At 44.8% G+C, this 21,540-nt stretch overlaps 1 protein-coding gene across 1 annotated transcript; it reads right to left on the bottom strand.

The window, feature by feature from the left end:
• Window positions 1–407: 407 nt before the first annotated feature.
• IL1R2 (interleukin 1 receptor type 2) lies at window positions 408–16,817 on the bottom strand. The gene is made up of 9 exons (XM_063339284.1): window positions 16,791–16,817; window positions 14,549–14,679; window positions 14,180–14,438; window positions 11,764–11,938; window positions 9,928–10,102; window positions 8,371–8,436; window positions 6,988–7,123; window positions 4,350–4,495; window positions 408–3,043 (listed from the first exon to the last, which is right to left on the bottom strand). The coding sequence occupies exons 1-9, from the start codon at window positions 16,814–16,816 to the stop codon at window positions 2,916–2,918; spliced, it is 1,242 nt and encodes a 413-aa protein (XP_063195354.1). The 5' UTR covers window position 16,817; the 3' UTR covers window positions 408–2,915.
• Between the last annotated feature and the right edge of the window lie 4,723 nt (window positions 16,818–21,540).

The following is a 21,540-nucleotide window of genomic DNA, read 5'->3' on the forward strand; positions in this document are numbered from 1 at the left end:
CCTGGCACAGAACTCAGTGGGGCAACACAATACTCCAACAGCCAGTAGCCAGAGAAAGACCACCCCATACCACCCGCCCAGAGTGAGCCCAAACACTCGGGAGACTGCAGAGCAAGGACAGCCATGAACATGGTGGCAGTCGGGAAAGGAGCTTGGTCCATCAGGGTTTGGCCTCCCTTGGCTGCGAAAAGGCGCAGCCGCAGGGTGAGAGCAGAAGCGTCTGGAGACAGTGTGGGTCACTGCACCCCCAGGGGACTGGCCCCTCCGCAGCAGAGCGCTGGAGAAATCACACCTCTCCAGGAAAGAGCGGCCACCCCCAAAGAGCCATCTCACATCTTTCCCACCCAACTCACACACCAGCACTTTGGTTTGGTTTTTATTTTTTTTCCATCTTTCACATAACACTTTCAAAAACAGTATAGACCATGTTGCCCTTATTTATAACAATACAAATTGATATAAAATATTTACATTAGGTAGATCACTTGTTCAAGTCTACCTGAAAAACATTTACACTATTCTAGTTCACTTGAACAAGTCTACCTATTACAACAACCTTCAGAATATTACTATACCAGCAGTCAGAGAAGCAAATATCACTTCATAAAAGATAAACCTTCGTTTCTTTACATTCCCTTTGTATTCCAGACACCACTGAGTATGTAACATCTGTTCTCTGTACCCTAATTTTTATCTCACATTCACATTTCTTTCTCCTTCTCTAGTTTGGAGGAGGATCTGAGGTATTTAACTGTTTTATGGCACCAATACTCCATATACTAAAAGTTCTACTTCTCTTCCACTGCTTAGTGAAATCCAACCCTGCGCCTACAGCCTCATGTGTTATCACAGTACTCTTGGAGGATACAGATGGACAGGAAGAATAAATCACATTTTGAAAGGTTACACTTATTGGCAAACCTAATTTGTTCTCTAGTTACAGACTAGTAATTGCTTGATAAAAATGAGCATTCCTGATGTATCTAAAATATATTTCACGTTCCTTCCAGCAATGGTCAGTTCATCTATAGTCTTCTTTCTTCAAAGAACAGATATCCAATTGGATTGACTGTTTTTCACACTTGCAGCCACCTTTTTCCCATCTGCCCATAAAATATATGTGTTCTTCATCATTATCCTTAATATTCTGCACTTGGAAACAGTAAGGTCTGTGGTTGTCTTTGATCGCCATTGACTCAGACTGTGTTAGAAATCTAGTCTCTGTGCCGGTATCTTCACGGCAAAGACTTAGACTATTTAAAGGGATACTTGGGCTTAAATATCATAAAATGTGAAGGTTCTTGCTAATATATTGAAGAGTTTCTTAATTCAAGCCACATCCTAGTCGTTAAAATCCTTCCGGATATTTATTGGGCTAAACTCAGAACCAGCTATTAAGTGGTGGAAAGGAATTAGATTAGGGCCTCTCCCAGATAGATGCAAGTCATTCATTTCCTTAGTTTGTGGAACCACACGCAGTTCTAACATTCTTACTTTATAATTTGTTTCTTTGGAGCCAACATTTTTCCTGGTTATTTTTTTTCCTACAAAGTTCGAAAAACCTCTGGGCTGACTTACCTGAAAAAAAAAGCTTTATCTTTGGTGTCTGTGAGAGATGTCAGTTATGGGTCTGTAACAATCTAGACCTTAAGGCTGTGTCTCTTCCCCTCCCATACAAATGAAGATAATACATATTACATATGATGGAACTATTTCTCGGCTATCATAAGTGTTATCTCTTGGAAGAGGAAGCAACCAAGTAATTTTACTCGTTCTGATCCTCAAACCACAACATGGTCACTAATTATTTTATTGCTCCCTCCTGATTTATGTCAAGACTGGAATCCAGTTCGATTAACCTAACGGGCGGTGTTTTGCATCATGAGTAATCAATTTGCATACTTCAATCTAAAGGACACAAGGTTCCTGAAGCTGTACCAGCTTTACACTGGTGCAGATTCATAGTTTATGGGAATCTAAGCCAGACTTTTATCTTTCATACTCATATCAGAGAGGAGAATCAGGCCAGTCATGAAAGAGTTATAGAGGCACAGAAGGGCAAGACGGTACATTGTTACTGGTAATCTGTCAAATCACTTCCAGGAATAAAAAGTTGTATTAGTCAAATGACTCTCAAAACACTAAATAATCCCTCCAAATTCTTTTCCTGGCCAAGATAACAACATGTTACAGCTGCCTATGAATCTCTAGCTATGAGATATTGGTAGATAAAACAGAACTGAATTCTCCAATGTAGAATTATCTGTTATGTTGATGCAGTTATTTCTGGGGGAGGGATATTCTGAGACAGTCTGTTTAAGCAAAGAGCAATCCAAATGGTGAAAAAATTAAGATTTTCTGTGGAAAAGTTCATAGATACACAGTTGCCATGACAATTGTATTTGGCTCTGGAAAATGAAAACAAATGACTCTTTTTAGACTGAAGTAAGATAAAAGGAGTCTGGATGTATAAGAAAACTGCATTTTCACTCTGGTGTGGAATAGTCCTTCTGTAGCAAGCTTTCTTAGCTTCTTTTTTTAGATATTAGCGTTTTTCTTTTCCTTTTTTTTTTAAATAAGACTACTGGCATTAGAAAAAGCGAGAGCACCTCCCTTTCCCTACCCTTCCCATATCCAGGGCACACTCCTGGTATTCTGTGTTCCGAAATTCTACAGATTGCAACCTAGCTGCAAACGAACAGAAGCAGGTTTCCTGCATCTTGGCAGCATAAAAACGCAAACTTGTATTTATAACTTCATCAGATTGTGGAAGTCTTGGAGAAGAGGAAAATAGTTGATATACACCCATCTGCTGGGAAGCAGCATGTCTGGTCCGAACTGTCTCTCTGTCTCTCTCATGAAAGATAGCCAGGATGATTTTCTGTTCAGTTGGCAGTTGGAGAATAAAGCAGATTTTAAACCTTTGGTATTGCGTATCCTTTATCGGCTCTCCGCTTCCAGCACTTGTGTATGCATATCCCCCCCAGGATCACGCCAGCCAATGCGACGGGAATCATTGCAATGTACCAGGACAAGCCAACAGCTGGAAAAGTAAATAAATAAAATATTTTCAAAATAAAAAAAAACCCTCCCAGGAACATAGTTCTCTAAGTTCAAGGAGGAAGAGGAGAAATCACAATAAAAAGGATGTCTGCAAGTTAACCTTCCAGCAGGGCTGATCACCTGCGAAAGGAAGAGGCCTACTGATTGAGCGCTCTGGGAAATGGGTGTATGAAGATGGGAGGAAGAATTGGAAAACAATAGAGGGTGAGAATTTAAAGTTCAATCCTTTTGCACACACATGACTCTTCCCAACCCCTGGTCAGGGCAGCTATGTGCTTTCTGTCTTAATTTGGTGGAAGCAGATACACTCCAAGCAGGAAATAACAGCACTGTGTGGAGAGGGAGTACCTAACAGCTAGTCCACCCTCAAGCTCTGTGAATATTTTCTCATATTTTCTCCTGTAAATCACTGAAGATCAAGCCAAGACTCATCTTCTTCCCAAAATACAGCTAATGTCCAAGACCAGTGTCCATCCGGACCATTTGGTATTATTCCAGCCTATAGTGGTTCATGAATTGCCTCCTGTGTAGTAATACCCGTGTAGCCATGGAAGACAAGGGCAGCACATCATCTAGCAAAGCAAGTACAAATCCCTCATCATAGAATGCTGCATAGTGAGTCACAAGGTATAACTCATAACGAAGACTGTAAATGTTCATGTGCCTTTCTAACACAGTGTGAGCAAGCTTTGGTGATTCATCAACGGCATGCAAAGAAACAATTAGGATTGCTTCACATTGTTTTTAGAGCTGGTTCTTGGCCAATGGTCTATCACACTGCAGCATTAATTGCACTGAGCTTAGGCTTTCTCTTCCCATCACTAGGAGCCAAAATAACAACACCCATCATAATTTACACCTCTTGTTATTTTGGCGGCAGTCTGTACACGAGGAGAAGGAACACTCTGATCTTTATTCTGCTATTGTCTTTTTTTTTTTTGTCAAGTACTTGTTGAGGAACTGGAGGAGATCTGTCCCTGCTGCACCCAGTGGGAATTTGCCAGTAGTCTCACCGGAGCCATCATTTTACAGAGTGTATCTAAATTGGAGCCCTGTCCAATGAACAGGGATGTGAGCACAGATCTTTATCCCTGCAGAAAATGACCCACAGAAAGTGTATTTTGTGAACAGGCTATTCTGAAGTCTACAGGTGAAAGAGGCAACCGGTTTTCCCCCAGGCAATAATTCATCCCAATACTAGCTCTGATGGTATAAAAGGCTTGGATGATAATTTAGCATCAGAATAATGATAACACTTATCCCAAATAAGCATTCAAACTAGTTACCTTCCTGCTTGACCCTTGTTGGCAGTACTTGGTAGCCATATCTGTTCTGGGCCAGACACGTAAAGTCTGTGTAAAAATCCACTTCTTCAACAGAATCAAAAATCAGTGGCACTTCAATGAAGTTTTCACCATTTTCTACAATTTCTCTGGAAGAAAAAGAAAAATTTAATGCTAAATCCTTCTATAAACTGGCTTTTCTGTATTTGATGTGTTCATTCTAACAGCACATTGCAAGAAAATGCATTGGGTATTTGCTCATTTCTGACCTAGCCCCTCAGCACTAGAGGACACTCTGTCTTCCAGCCCAGTTGTGCCAGCTATTTGAGTCTCAGAAGTCCGTACCCATCCTGCACTTGTTGAATGTTCCAGGAAAAAAAAGATCTGGATTTGTCTTGCAAAAATAAAGAAAAAGGAAGGAAGAAAGGCGAGCAGAATTCTTTGAGCTCCCTACACAGGGTTGTGGAAGGACCTAATTCCTCCTCTCTGACCATCTATTCATTTCTGAGATTATTTCTTACTATTGGCTGGAAGAGGATATATGGAAAACATAACCCTGCAAATGCGCCCTCGGCAAACTGAAACACCGTTCCTGTCTATCACGTGCCCAAAGCCAAGAGCTCAATACAAGAAACTGTCTAGGAAGTTTCCAGCTTCCTTCAACCTGATTGTTTCATCAGTCCGACTATTTATAAGTGGTTTTCTAGCTGCAGGCAAACATCGTCTCTTGATATCTTTTAGTCATTGCTGGAGCAGTTGTCCAGCTGCTCTTTGATGATCTGATCATGAGCCTGCTATGCGCTGCGTCGATGGAGTTCCCTGTGAATTCCTCATGGGACTATACTGCAGGAAGGCAGCAACACAGCAGTGGGTGCTTTGCCAGAGATTTCTGCGAGGAATTTGTTTTCCCGGTGGCATTCGGCCTGTTTTGTCTTGCTGCCATTCTGAAGGCGTCCAGCAGAATTGGGGTGTCTCGCACATTGTGGGCTTCACATGAGCCCTAGCTGGCATGGTCCCTGTCCTCATGCAATTGTATAATGTGTAAAAGTAATAATCACAGAATCGCAGAATGGTAGCGCTTGGAGGGGATCTTCAGAGATCATCTAGTCCAACCCCCCTGCCAGAGCAGGGTCACCTACAGCAGGTTGCACAGGAACGCGTCCAGGTGGGTTTGGAATGTCTCCACTGACAGAGACTCCACCACCTCTCTGGGCAGCCTGTGCCAGTGCTCTGTTACCACTATCTGATAGTGATAGTAATAACAAAAACAATTTTTAAAGCCCAAGTAAGAAAGTACATGTGCTGCTGTATTCTAAAGCCTGCAGAGACTATAGTCACAGTACATTTTATGGCTCCTGAACACAGCTTTAACGCACTGTCACTTACCCGTGTAAACAACATTATAAATAAATGGTCTCAAATATGCTGTGGAGAATGTGAAAACACACAAGGGCTTGGGCATACAGCTGAGTTACCATGTTGCCTCTAGCTGCAGCTCTGCAATAAACTAAACATGGCCAAGTTGTTATCTGGCACCGATGGCCACAAATGGCCAAAACCAGCTCACATCCATTACTGTTAAACACTCTTCTCCCTCAAAATAGGGATGCCACATCCCCAGGCTCTCTTGGGACTGTTCCCTGCCCCATGCTAAATCTAAGGAGCTCTTTGGCAAGGTGCTAGCTGGTGAGTGACCAGTTTAACCATTAATAACTGAAGCAATGTCATCCCAGAGTCCAGGAGCCTCCCTGGCCCCGTCCACCAATAGAGGGAGAGCCACCATGACCCACGTGAGGGTGATGATCTTTGTGGACACTCTCAGTTTCATCAAATGAGAGATAAAACATGCCAATCTGGACCTCAACTAAGAGATTCCAGTCGGTAGGTTTACCTCACATTTGCAAAGCACGAGCAGCATCCCTGCACGCAGCGAGTTAGCACTGCTCAGGTGACATGTGATGGGTACAGAAAGCGGATCTTTTCCCTCCTTTCCTAGTGGGAAAAGCCTTGAGGAATGCATCTATGAGGCAGCCGAGAGAAGGCTCCGCAAGATGGGAAGAGACAATGGATCAGGGCAAGAGGATGTGGGACATCCTGCTTCGTCCTCCCACCAGCATCCCCCCCAGGGCTTCCCTGGCACCAGCCCTAGCTCTCACTGGGCGTCTCGGTGAGTCAGTTTAGCTCACTAATGTGGAAAAGAACAACACTTAGGGGGGAAAAACAATGGTATTTTAAAACAAAACAAAAAAATGGATATTTTTCTGCTGTCTTAGTGTGTTCAGAGAACCTCATGAATGCCAGGAGAGGCTGTTGCTGTTTTGCTGGCAAAGAGAGAGATAAGAGAAGCACTGGAAAGGATCAAGACCCCTTGCTTCCCACTGCAGTCAGCTCCTACATCAGCTCAGCTGCCCATGAAAATGTGCTTCAAGTTTAAGCCTCGAAGTTGGGTCATTTGCAGTATACCATGAACAACCATGGGCTTGGGGTATTTTTGCTTGCCTGTCTGTTTTTTTTTCTCAGCTCTCACCTTCACTTCAGATCTGTCCATATCCCATGTCATTACCTGGCATTCAGCTGCAAGCCCCTGTCACCCTGCAGGTTAAAACAACAAGCACAAGGAAACACTTTCAGCCAGACTTACTGTCGTTCCCCCTCTGTAATTCTGCTTTGCTTGTAAACCACATCGACGGCGGTGTCATTTGCTAGCCATTCCACATCGGTATGGAAGTGGCTGCTCAGTCCAACAAACACTTTGCAGGGGAGAGTCATCTTGGAGCCTGTTGGTAAAAGAAAGATTAAAAACCCCATTTGGATACATATGGAGAACTACTCTTTCTCTTGGTGAAAACCAACACCTCCAGTGGGAGATCAAGTTCCCACACACGTCAAGCACCACTACAGTCAAAACTGAGGTTTGCTTTTGATCCCCTACTCCTTGGCAGCAAGACCCTCCAGTTTGGCAGTCCTTCCCGCTACTAACCAAATCACTTTCCCATTGCAACAGTTAGCAACTCTGGCACTAGACACATTCCTCAGGAGGCAAAGCTGTATTCCTGTGGCCTTGCTCCTTCTGACGTATCACAGCCCAAAGGGCAGGGTGTGATTTAGCACTCTGGAGCAACTGCATTAACCAGCAGTGTAGGTTCACGCAGAGCTGCTGTAGGCAAGGACATTCAGCTCAAGGTGGGACCTCCAGAGATAAAACGATCGTGCAAAAACTCATAAATTTGGCTATAATTATTTCAATTCAGAGCTAAAGATAAAGAGCCTCCAGACTGGTGCGCATCTATATTATATGGAAAACACAGGGCTCAATAATGCAATTTTATTATAATATCTGTGCAGATGGTGATAAAAGGGATATAAAACATGCCACAGAGCTACACAGACCCCCCAAAAAATGACGTGGTAGTCCTATGCTGATGGAAAGAGAAGTGGCAGGGAAAACTAAGACATCATAGGACACAGCCGCGTGCATGGCACCCAAGTTAAAAAAGCTTAGTGTAAAACATACCCGGCATTTTCTGGGAAGAGGAAGGGCAACAGAACTTTCATCACAATATAATCTTCAAAGAAAAATGGAGATCCTATCAAGGTACTTTCTAACTAATAACAACTGTCTAGTTCAAACAGTAAAAACCAATGAAAAAATGTCTCCTCCCAAAAGAGCTAGGTGGCTCATTCAATGCCACCAGATAACCCGTGCCAATTTGAGGAAATATTGAAAAAGGAAAGTTCTTAGTGAAGGGGGAACTCTGGACAGCTGATCTAATAGTGCAAACATGCTTTTATTGCTTTCTTAGTGGCTAAAATCTACAGCAGTTCTTTCTGCAGCTTCTCCTACATGGAAGATAGCATCTAGTTGTAAATGGTAAGAAGCAAAAACTACTCCAACACTGACCCTCAGCTAATATAGTCAAGATCAAAAGTACTACAACAATTTATGCCAACAAATAACACCACAAGAGGACCTGCTCTACCTTTTCTCTGACTAGATGTTTCCAAATATAACATTGTCCCTTACCGAGAGCAGCTGATGTTGTCTTTTGTGTTGGATACACAATTATCGGTGTAATTCTCTTTTCTTGTTCTGGAGGGAGAAAGAGGAAAAGAGAGAGTCAATGCTAGTGCAGGAGAAACTTGTGGGCATTGCCCCAGAACTGGAAATAGAAATGTGCCATTTTGCTCAACATCTTTCATTTGATTATTAAACTCACTGGCAAAGAGAGAAATTCTAATTTCAAGCCCAGAGATACGTGTTTGAGGAGACAGATAGATAGGATCGAGCTCACATCTTATAGAATCATAGCATCATAGAATGGTTTGCGTTGAAAGGGACCTTAAAGATCATCTAGTTCCAACCCCCCTGCCCTGGGCAGGGACACCTCCCACTAGACCAGGCTGCTCAAAGCCCCATCCAGCCTGGCCTTGAACACTTCCAGGGATGGGGCAGCCACAGCTTCTCTGGGCAACCTGTTCCAGTGTCTCACCACCCTCACAGTAAAGAATTTCTTCCTAATATCTAATCTAAATCTACTCTCCTTCAGTTTGAAACTGTTACCCCTTGTCCTGTCACTACACTCCCTGATAAAGAGTCCTTCCTCATCTCTCCGGTAGGTCCCTTTTAGTTACTGGAAGGCTGCTACAAGGTCACCTTGGAGCCTTCTCTTCTCCAGGCTGAACAACCCCAGCTCTCTCAGCCTGTCCTCATAGCACAGGTGCTCCAGCCCTCTGATCATCTTCATGGCCCTCCGTTGGATCCGTTCCAACAGGTCCATGCCCTTCCTGTGCTGAGGACTCCAGAGCTGGACGCAATACTCCAGGTGGGGTCTCACGAGAGTGGAGTAGTGGGCCAGAATCACCTCCCTCGACCTGCTGGCCACGCTTCTTTTGATGCGGCCCAGGCTGCGGTTGGCTTTCTGGGCTGCGAGCGCACATGGCTGGCTCCTGTTGAGCTGCTCGTCCCCCAGCACCCCCAAGTCCTTCTCCTCAGGGCTGCTCTCAAGCCGTTCTCCGCCCAACCTGTATTTGTGCCCGGGATGGCGTGACCCAGGACCCCGCACGCCGGACAAGGACATCTTGGTGCTGAAGGCTGCACCGTGAGCCCGCACCGCGAGGGCGGGCCAAGGGGAGGGGGGGCGTGGCCAGTGTGGGCGCGGTTATGGGGCGTGGCCAGAGGCGGGGCGTGGCCGTGCTGGCTCGCGCGGGGCACGCCCGCCCCCTGCTGGCCGCTGCGAGCCGCCGTCACCCGTTCGCCTCAACGGCGGCTTCCCCCCCGCCCCACCCCGAGCCAGTACCGAGCGGTTTATTTCCTAATCCCTCTGACGTCATTTGCGGTGTCACCGCCCCCTACGGCATCAATGAGGCGGTTTAACAACCGCAGGCGCTCGCCGCACGGTCGGGCGAAGGGGGGAGCCCAGCCCCGCCGGGGACGCTGTGGGAAACCCGCCCGGGGGCACCCATGGCGGCCCCCTTCCCTCGGCAGCGCTGAGAGGCCGACTACGAGTTCCTCTCCTCAGCTGCCCCCACAGAGAGGAGATTTTTCTGAAGTTGCGCGGTGTTTTAAGGGGTGGGTATTTACCGACGGTCTCCAGTCGAATTGTGCGGGTGATTTCGTACATGACGTCTTCATGTGGAAACGGCATCTTGCAGGTGTAGTAGCCAGCGTCCGTTGGTAGCACAGAAGGCATGATCAGAGCGGTCGAACCTTTCAGAATTACGAATTTTTCGTTGGCGTCTTCCAAAGGCAGAGCATCCTGGAGAAAGGACGGTAGCTGGTGTTACGGCTCAGATAGGTGTAGCTACGCCATGTGTAACTCCCACGCAAAATTACTTATCCCCATTTCTCTCCTAATAAAAGTTCGCTTATCACTGGGAAATCTGAGCAGTTCCACTTTCCCACCAAAGGGCAAGTTCTTCAAGTGTGTCTCCGCCTCTACAATGCTCTGAGGCACTATATGAAGTGTGAAGAATCGCTATTTTAATCTAGCTATAACCTGCGTGTATAGCTTTTTCAATAAAGTGCACGTTTTAAGATGGAAAACATATAATAGGCTCTTTTTCTGCATCCTCTTAAGAGTAATCATCTAAGACATTCTTCTAAGACAAAACATTTTAAGTAAGCATGAAGGCTTTCACAACACTATTACTTTCCATACATGACCTCATAAGAGTGATATTCTGAGCCATTCTTCTGAGATAAATATGTTTCAGTAATCGTGCAGATTTTCACAAAACTATTACATGGCCTACATGATCTCATAAACTGTGATAAATTCCTGCTCTGTATGACCAACGCTCTGTTTATACAGGGGTTGGAGCCCTGCTAGGAGCAATGATGGTCCTTCCCCATGAAGTCAGGCTAGATTTTTTTGACAGTCGTAGCTAGAACTATGTTGAGGGGGCAGCCTTTTACTTAAATAATCATAGAATCATAGAATGGCCTAGGTTGGAAGGGACCTTTCAGATCATCTAGTCCGACCATCAACCTAACTCTGACAAGAACCGTCACTAAACCATATCTCTAAGCACTAAGTCTACCCGTCTTTTAAAAACCTCCAGGGATGGTGCCTCAATCGCTTCCCTGGGCAGCCTGTTCCAATGCTTAATAACCCTTTCAGTGTAAAAATCAGTGGGTTATAGCCTGCTTCTGAAGGGAAACCTGAGCAAAGGCATTTTGCTGGTATGGTACAACATAGGCGCTGCTGCATAAAGCCAGCCTAGGTATTGCATCCTATGGCAAGGATGATAGTTGCGCAAGGCAGAGCATACAATTGTAATGCGAGAGTAAATAAAAGCTAAACCAAAGTATCATGAAAATATAAGAATCCCATGCTATCCAGTGCAAGACTGGACAGCTGAGGATGGCCACATGCGGGATATTTGACCTTACAGGCAAACCCAGGCTTGCCTACTTGAAAAATGATGGACTGGCAAGTTAGGCAAGAGGTCACTATAAGGTTCGTGTGATGGATCTAGTACCTCCAAATGCAGTATTCCAGTTGATTAATGAAAGCTACCCCACCTGTACAGCTCACGTGGGGGAAGCATCACTGGGAGGTACTACTTTCTGGGATTCACTAGAGGGGCCATAAAAAGAAGCATAACGCCAAAGAGAAGGGCCTAATCTGAAGTAGCAAACCCCGGAATCAGGGTAGGTAATGTCTTTAAAAATAGTTACACTGCCTGTTAGAACATATAACATGTGGAACATTTCACCCCATGCTGAGTCCACCCTGGAGAACCTTTCTTACAATATATACATCTGCCCCCAGATTACCCGTATGTTATGCTATAATGTTAAGATGCTCATGACTTTACCAACATGATGTTCAGGAGAAACAGAAAGTGGGGATGTATGTGCCTTTACAAATGGGTTGGGATTAGGCTTTTCACAAAGAAGAGTTGAAAGTCCTACCTTGTACCACTTGAGCTCCAGGCTTGTCCTATTTGGTGTAAAATCCCACAGGTCAGGGCAAACAATCTTCCCAGAGGTGAAAGTGAAGAGGACCTGGAGATAGGCAATCTCCCGAGCAGCTGTTTTCTCCATGACTGTGAGGTGGATGGAGACCTCGGCACAGTAGGAGGAGTTTCTGCAGACAGAGTAGGGAGAGGTGAACACCCACCGGTGACAAGGGGAACTCGAGTGACACCCTGGCTCCATTTCCCTCATTAGCCATTTCTAAGAGGCCAAGTCTGAGATCATACCAGGAGGGACCCTAGAAAATACGTGGTGCTGGGATTTGGCACAACCTAAACATGTTGCTGACACATGTCTGCCTTAGAGCTTCAGTCTTTTCTTTTTTCGTTTTTTTTTTTTTGTACTCCAAGTTTGCTGTGCACCCTCAGGCTAAGGCATTATTTTAATTTTGCAAGGAGAGGGAACATGTCCACCTAAACAGTCGCAGGTGTGTCATGAACCCTCCATCATTTCCTTGAAAGAGATCTTGACTGCAAAAACCCTAATGGTTGGAACCTAAGAATGAAATAAAAAGCTCAAAGCATGCATTAAAATACATCCGCAGTTCTTATTGCACAACCAGTAGGCATTTCTTAAGTACATATTATTTTGCGTAGAAAAGGAGGCATTCCTGCTCTGAAAGTTTTACAAAAATTACAAAAAACTTTTCTTTCTGGCCCTAAGTGATAATCGCTTCCAGTCCCAAAGAGGACCAAAGTGGGGGAAATAGGTGATTAAACTATGTCCTTTTTGACCTCTGAAAGCCTGCCTTGGAGATGCCTCCACCCAGGGCAGCGCCTGACCCCTGCGGGGGCCAGTGAAGCCAGGGGGCGTTCAGCCTGTGACCCACTGACCCACTAGAGAACATCTGGGGGCCGCAGGCAGATGGGCTCACACTACTGCTAGAGCACTGTGGTGGGCTGTCTCCTACAGGTCGGACGTCGAAATCCCAAATACTTGCCCAACAGAAGCAGAGACCTGTAATTATTTGCTTCTACCCTCATTTTATAAGATGTTGAAAAAAAAGTCATGGTTTCCCTGTGGGATGGTTTGCAAAGGAAATACAATTTGGGTTTAGTTTATTAATCCTGTAATAATGTTAGCAATGAAGCTAGGTACTTGGTTCTTGCATATCTTTTTTAAACAGGTTTCACAGCATTTTGCTATAGCTGTCAGTAACACTGCCACGGTGTTATAGGTCAAGGAACTCAGCCAGAATAGTCCAGAAATAGTCCAGAAAGGGGATTTAGAAACACCCTTCAAGGTCTCGTGTAACTACTCTGTGCTCTACGACAATATTTGCAACCTTTTGTTATTCTGGCCTCACTATTGAAGTCTTCTCTTCTGCCCCACCGCTGCAATCACTGCTAAGACACATGTAAAGGCCAATCTAATATGCTGAGCATGATTTGTTAACTTGGGTTCTGCCTGTCTATCCCTTCTACTGGTGATACATGTCACTCGCAAGATGTGCCTTGCCAGCAAGGAAACTGCGCTCTACACAGGCAGCTCCAGGGATGCAGAGATTTGTTTTCCACTATAGACCCCAGAAATGGGAGGCTGGCTGGACAGAGGAGCTGGCAGGAGACAAAGACCTGGGATACCTTCTGGGGTTCAGGGTCTAATGGTGATGGGTGGTTTTGCCTTCCTCCGTTCCAGACCCTGATACCTCATTTGAAACTGTATGAGTTTCATACAGTTGGGGCTGTCAGATTGTAAAGGGGCTGTCAGATTGTAAACACTCAGAAAAAAATGACCAGTAAGGCTGAAAAAAGCCATGGCTCAAGTCTCAACCTGCTGCAATATGATAAATCTGGTACCAGTCTAGTAAATACGCATCAGGTCTCATGAAAGATCTTCCAGCAATATCAAGGCAATCCAATTCTGGTTTAGAATATGAAGCAGAAGAAAAGCAAAGATTAGGGATAAGGAAGAAGGAAGCCATGCCAGAGCCATGGTGCCTTGCTATATGCTTCGTAAGGCAATCTGAAGCGCAGACAAGCCTATTTGCTTCTCTGGAGCCATAACACGAGGGTTGTGTTCTGCAGAATCCCCTGTCTGCAGCACGTCCCCACTCACCACAGCCCTGTGGTGAGCTCCTAAATAAGCTAGAACAAACCCTCTGTACATTATTTCCTCGTGAGATCGTAGCTAGAGCAGCAATACTGTGTCATGATTTAACCAAATTTCAGTGTATATATCTATAGGAGACAGACAATGCATTTAAGAGTTCTGACTTTCAACATTTTTTTCTCTAATAAAGCCGTCAAGGAATCAGTCTCATCCAGACACGCAATGAACATAACTGGAGTTCAGAATCAAGCTAATGTATTTTAGACAGTCATCTTGTCTGGATTTTCTTTGAAATACCCACCTTCTGGTGCAGACATATACTCCTGAGTCTTCTAGCATTGCTGGTAAAAACCAGAGTGCATCTCCTTTTGCCCAGATTCTTGGATCTTCATCTCTTCCTGATATCATGGGTTTTGAACCATTTTTATACCATGTGATATTAGGGGTCAAGGCAGAAAAATCCAAATGTTTGTATCTGGGGGAAGGGCATTTCAGAACCACAGGTTCCCCATGCAGTTCATAGTAGTGTTTGAAAAACACGGTGTGATCTGGGCAGTTTTCTATATAAATCAGAGATATTTTTACATTACTGTCAGCAGGGCACATTGAAAAGAAGGGAGAGGGAGACAGGGGGAAAAAAAAAAAAAAAAGACAAAAAGCATGCCCTTACCTGTGCTTTTGACTTGCTGGAGTCTGAAAGCGGAGGTGCCCGCTGTGCACGTCACCAGGACAAAGAAGAGCCCCCGCATTTTTTCCCAGAGGAAAGCAGAAGGAGACAGCTGAGGGGAAGAGTCTTGAAATCTACAGGGAAGTTTATTACAAGACAGAAAACATAATGAAAATAATCAATGTTAACTGAAGAGTTAACTGCTCTTTTCCTCGCTCCAAACCTGGTGAGCTTTGGTTCATCCTGCGTGAGCAGAAAGGCTTCTTCATCCCTAGTTTATGGGGCCTGACTTGCGGAATAACTTTGTGGCTTGGCCCAAAACATCGCTTCTGTCCCTTTCCTTTCACTCTAGGAGATGGAAACAACATACCACAAGATGCTGCTGTCCCCCCGGCTTTTCCATGCAACAGCTATGGGTGGAAAAATCTAGCTCCGCTTATTTTGCAATAAGATGTGACTGAGACGCGGGTCGGGGGTTTCGAGTTAGCTGCAGTGTAGATAACTTGGGTGAACACAGGAGCAAAGATGCAACAGAATAGACTTTGGCTCCTTCAGCAGTCACTTCAGGTGTCTCCCAAGGTTGTATGGACCTCATTAAATCCTGTGTCACTTTCTCTTCCCCACTGAGGCCGGCTAGCATAGATCGGGCTGCAGGCAAGGTTCCTGCTATAGCCAGAGCCAAGCTCTCAAAGTCTCCGACAAATGTTTCTCTTGGGACAAAAATCTTTGATTCCCACGTGTCCCGGTTTGAGCGACGCAGGGTTAATTTCTCTTTCAGAAATTTCACTTTTCAGTGAGGTCTCTTCTAATGACAGGGAAAACTGCATTTTTAGAAGACCCTAGTGTCTGAATTTGTGAAAATCTTTACTTTATAGCCAGCTATGGCATGCGGGTTTCAAGGTCTCAGTGTTTTCAAGCTAGCACAGCTTCCTACTGATATAATTGGCTGAGTATAATCCTCGTATATTTTATATAGGTATCAGGATCAATATAGGTTCTTTAGTATTGTTAATGTTAATTATTTAGAAATATTCTATTAAATCTGTTTATATTTCAACCCTTGGGTTTTCTTTTTTCCTGATTCCCCTTCCCAGATGGGGAAGGGGTCATCGGGTGATAAAATAATTTTCTAAACGACAATAAATTGTTTCCGGTTCTTCAAACCACAACGCATGCGCATGTCATGCACACCCACCTTGCTGGCAGTGCGCAAGTGAGTTTTCAGCATGGACGCTATTACAGTCTGTGCTAAAAAAAGATGAGGAAAGCCCTGAACAACTTGTCCTAAATATCAGACACTAAGGGAAAACGAAACTATCCACTGCCGGTCATTCGTAAATTGTCACCCGTATTGGCCTGGCATGGGCAAGGCAACTTCTGCGCACATCACTGAATGCTTCCTGGTCTGCCATGAGGTTCCAGCTGCTGCTACTTAGTTGATGGATTTTGTGTTATCTCAGTGTACCACAGGCAAAAATACACAAAACATGCTATATGTGGGCACCAGTTTATGCTCTATGTAAGGTATTTATGTGCAAGGCAGTACATACATGCATGTGATACATACTATTTCCATTTTACATACATAAATACAAATTGCATGTGTTTAGCATTAGCCTAACACTGTAATTGTCCCGTAGGATGAATATTAAATGACAAGACAACTGCTTCAAATTGTATCCAAAAAGCAAAAATATATTTCTACCGCTATAATGCATCATATTCATAGGTACTCACCTTCAGGCATCTTCTGTGTATCCCATCATGCTCATATTTATAATGCGGCTTTAATACAAATTTCTCCCCGTTCTAGTAGCTATATTTGTCTGACAAGTGATAGTTTGACTATAATAAACTATTTCCAACTTATTGTCATCTCTACACCACCACAAAGCCAACCTCTTGCTCAATAATACTGTTTCATAACCCCGGGTCGTCTCCTATACCTCTAGATCTGCAAAGCTTTCCAGGGCATTGGCATGGAGCTGTAGCCCCTCTCAGGGCTGCATCTGGACTAGGTGCTCGTGGCTTTGTCTGCAGCATTAACAAGCCATGGTTCACAGTAATACCCTCTAACAGGGGACTTTCTCTCTTGTTACATCCCTTGCCTGATGAAAATACTTGGTTATTTTTTTCAGAGCTTTACGGTCCCTTTGGTTTAGTATCTAGCAATCTCCATAAGCCCTACACGACCCGAGGGGTTAAGGGAGATTTTCATTCCCAAATTTCCATCAGATTCTCTTACCTGTGGTTCTGCAGTCTTTCAGCCATTAGCTTCTCATGAAAAGATTTAAAATTGAAAATCACCAGTGAGGACGTTATATAGGGTTTAGCTCAACCCACAGAGGAAATTTGTCTCTCGTTGCCCAATCAGATTTGTGTCAGAACCAAATGACATTTTAGACCCACCTTCCTTTCCTTCCGTAGAGTGAGGATGAGAGAAAGAGACACAGAGAGAGGGAAAAAAATATGTATTTGGATTTCACAAAAAAGGGGAAATGACCGCTAAATATATGACTAAATTTCCCTTTTTCTGACGAATGGTGGTTTGCACACACTCATGTCCTCACATGACTATTTCACGCTCTACCTCAAATAAAAAATTCTCATGGGTAACAAAAGGTGTCCTGCAGCATAGTCAGCAGCTAAATAATTGCAATCCTCACACAATGTGGTTTAGCAAGTTCTTCGTGGACAACATAAATCTTTTGTGATTTCCCAGATCACTTGTGAATCACAAATGGGTTGATTCCCCTTTCCTTCCATAACATCCATCTTAGTGTCACAGCTTACACTATGGCTCTCTTTGCAATGGAGTATAAATAATTAACAGATATAAGCACGTTATGGCATCCAGGCTCATGAGCTGAAGGGGTAAGAAATGGGTTATGAATTACAGCAAAGTTATAGCAACGTTGGCCTCCGCCTGTTTAGAAGAGGGCAATCTAGCGGAGGACTTCAGTCTGGAACTGGACGACAAGCCAATTATTCCTGTGCCTTGTCCTGACATGCGATGCCTCCTGCGGGCAACCCTGAATTTCTTACTTGATCCCTCAAAGTCTCTTGATCCCTCAGGGAGCAGCTGTCCTGCGCTGCCTCATTGCTAGCCCAGGAAGGCAACGTGTGGTGACGGGCTCAGGCCTCCTGGGCCTGGAGTCAGCACACAGGTCTCTGCTAGCAGACCTCCGTAAGATGTCCTCCCCTCCCCAGACTTTGTACACCTCAGCTGAGCAGCCCCGGTCTGGAGCACCAGGATCCTAGCCTGAGGCTCAGGCTTTGAGGTGCTCTCACTAACCAAATAATGAGAGAGCAATAAAAACAACATACCTGTTTATAGCAGTAAGCATGTAAGAACCGTTTTTTATTCAGCCCTAATGTAATTCATTAACTCATCCTTTAACTAATATCAGCCTCGGTTATACTTGAGAGGAAAATTTTTGAGACCATGCTGCCATCTATTATGGAGAGAAGAAACGTTTAGATGATAACATCTATTAATATACTGCAATCTTTGGGGATGCGTCATGTGCTTGGGTTGTGCATATTCATTTGTGCAGGCAAAATATCCACCATATTACAGCAACTTCAGTAAATAAAAAGAAAAAAATCACAAAGCCCCGTATTTCAATCTGTAATGGTCTTTGCAGTTTCTACATCCTGATCAATGCAGTCATTGCAAGGGTCTCTACAGCTATCAGCCCCACACGTGCCTGACTGTTTTTCCCTAAGCAGTCCTATTATCCATAAACCTGAAAGGCTAACACACCTAAAGTTAGTTACTGCCCTGTAGTGCTCCATCTTCTTGGTGAAAAGAAAGAACTCATCTCCATTGATGATGAACTCCCACATTTGGGCTACGAAACAACTGGTCTTGCTTCCTGGAACCCCCGCACCTCATTCTGAGAATCTCGCCTAATGAATTGTAAAATTATTTCAGTCCTTCCCTTTTCAGTTCACTGTATGGCAAACAGACAAAAGGGCTGTCAGACTGGGCGACCTATTTTATATTACATCTAAGTTCAGGCTATTACTATAATGAGTGATTTATGCAATAAAGGTGGGAGTCTCTAATGGTAACCCTGGTCACAAAAGCCAGGCAAGTTCCCAGCAAATAACCCAGACGTTTACCAGACTCAAAAAGAGCAAAACTGCAGGAAATGAGGTTTGGTGTCTTTGGAAAGATTGTACCTACCAACGGCTGCAAACACATTCATTGCATTCACAGAGTAAAGCCATCCCCCAGCAAGCTGTTCAATGAGCAGCAGAACTGGCATCACCTGCTTTTCTGGAGATTTGTGCCCCTTGCCCTTATCACACACACATGCACCCCTCCTCTGCAGCCACTTCAGTTCTCCCCTCATGGCCCTCCCTCACCACACTCCTGCCCTTTCCTTCCCCCCACTTTATGTCCTCTGCTCCCACCTCACCCATGACCCGTTTGGCTAGGCCAGGTGCAGCACATCCTTGGGCTCGCTCGCAACTACATCAGTGCTGACTCGTCAGCTTCTCATTGCCCATCACCATGGGTAAGGACTGTGCTCTGCCTGCCTGTGAGGCAATGCTTTGGGTTTCCCATCTCAACACACCACCAGTGACCAACTTTCCTCACGCTACTGCAGCCCCGGACCCTTTGAAAACACAGCCCCTTGGAAAATACAGCTGAAGGAGCCTAAAGGGTTCAAAATGAGCTTGTAATGCAATAACATATAGAATGGTTCAGGTTGGAAGGGACCTTAAAGATCACCTAGTTCATCTAGTTCCAACCCCCCTGCCATGGGCCGGGACACCTTCCTCTAGACCAAGTTGCTCAACCAGGTGTGCTGACCTGCCTTAGAAAACTAACCAAAACCACATGCCTACACGGTAGCAGTGCAGTTCCCAGATAGCATAATGTCCTCAGATACACCTAACCAGGATCAACACTTTTAATCAACTTTCTTCAGAAGAGCTCTGTCCTGGCTGGCTTTTTACCTGGAAAATATCCTGATCACGTGCACCAGTACCAGGACTTCAAGTTAAAATAGTATATCTGGAGGTGCAAAAGTCTGGTTTAAAATAACTCAGGAAGAAATGAAAGATAGAACAAGCATTTTTTTAGGAGCTGTCTGCTGAGAAGGCCATGTCAGTTTGCGGTCAGCTATTACTGAGTGTTTATAAACAGAAATATGCAAGTCTAGCAGCTATATATATAGAGAGACTCTTTTAGGGAAGCTGGTGTCGTTCTGTGGTTTTGCTGTGCTGATGATTCATTTACACAGCTCAAGACGCTGGAGCATAGCTGTGAAATTCCTAACTTAAGACCAGGCTATTCCCCATATGTCTCACTCGTTGCTCATCTCACTAAATCACTATTTCCCGCACCAGGGCTACACGCAGCTGCCTTCCCGCATTTGGGTGGGTTTTGGTCCCCCAGGACATCCCAATATAATAACAAAAATCTCAAGTAATATTTAGCATTCTGGCAGTTCATTGCAATAGAAGCTTTCAAAAGGCCTCCGCAAGCAAGGTGTGTCTGTTCATTCTCCCTACTCCATGGAAGGGGAAATGGAAATTCAGGCATCATGGAGTGGGGATAAGACCATTTCTATAAAAGACAGTTAAGGTGCCGGATTTTTCTAGCGACTCCCAGGTTCTGTTGTTTGTCTTGGAGGAATTCACCCAAGTGAGTGCCCAGTGACAGGACAAGAGGCAACACGCACAAACTGGAACATGGAAAATTCCATCTGAACAGAAGGAAAAACTTCTTTACTTTGAGGGTGGCAGAGCACTGGCACAGGCTGCCCAGAGAGGTGGTGGAGTCTCTGTCAGTGGAGACATTTGAAACCCGCCTGGACGCGTTCCTGTGCAACCTGCTCTGGGTGACCCTGCTCTGGCAGGGGGTTGGACTAGATGATCTCCAGAGGTCCCTTCCAACCCCTACCATGCTGTGATTCTGTGGAGTGACGCTGTGGCTGATGATGTTTGGCACCCAGGAACTGCACTTACATGGATTTTGCTATTCCTTCTGTTATTCAGTTTGGCTGAGCCAGCTTCGCGTGATTAAAAATAGGAGAAATTTTCTCTGGTTCACGTAAGAATAAGGTGGCGAGGCTTTAAGAAATATTGAATGTTGAAAGCTGACTGGCAAGCAGATGCAAAGTAAACCACAACTATTGCACCAACACATGTTCTTGGGCTTTATTGATATGGGCAAACCTGGTTTTAATAATTTATAATGTCCTTGTGCACAGTTCCCAGATGGGCTCTTGGGGAGCACAGAAATGGAAAGGGAATTAAAGAAGCTGTCCAACTCTGAGAAACACCAAATACATGGGACAGAAAGAGAAAGACTAAACAGAGGAATTAACCCAATGCACAACAGATGCTAAGAATACAAGAATTTGAATGCTTGGCCAGAGAAGTGCTGTCATACAGCAGTTGTTTATGAATGACTGGGAGAAACAGGAGGAGGTGGGCCAAGAGACATAGACTTTGTCATAAGGGAGGGCTTGTTTGGCCGGAGCAGCGACAGCCTGGTTACAGACTGACTCCCCTCTACTCCATGGTCCCCTGGGATTTCCCCACGCCTTTTCACTGAGAAAGAAACCAGGCAGGCTGTGAAGAATAATTACGCTGTCAAGAGCTGGAAGGGGAAGGGAGGAGGAGACCCTCATTGTAGAAGTCGACAGGCTGCAAGGGAACAAAGTAATGGCTAGAAAGGCCCAGAGACAGCAGCACTGAAGCCAGAAGTATTTTAAGCAAAAAGTGCCTCACCTGCCCTCACCCCAAATGGAGTTTGGGTTGGCCAAGGGCACCCTCCCTGCATTGGTCATCCCCACCAGCGTAAGCATCACACCCATGTTTGCAATACTTGCCTGGGACGCTGGAAGGTCTTTATCTTTCCCACTGCTGCTGCACACAGACTGCCAGCAGCAGATAAAATTGTCTGTGCAGCCACAGACTGGTGAAATAAAGACCTGATTTGTAAAAAAAGAGGAATTTGCTGGCTTTTTATT

The sequence above is a fragment of the Chroicocephalus ridibundus genome, chromosome 1 (assembly GCF_963924245.1).
Source record: "Chroicocephalus ridibundus chromosome 1, bChrRid1.1, whole genome shotgun sequence".
NCBI lineage: Eukaryota > Metazoa > Chordata > Aves > Charadriiformes > Laridae > Chroicocephalus > Chroicocephalus ridibundus.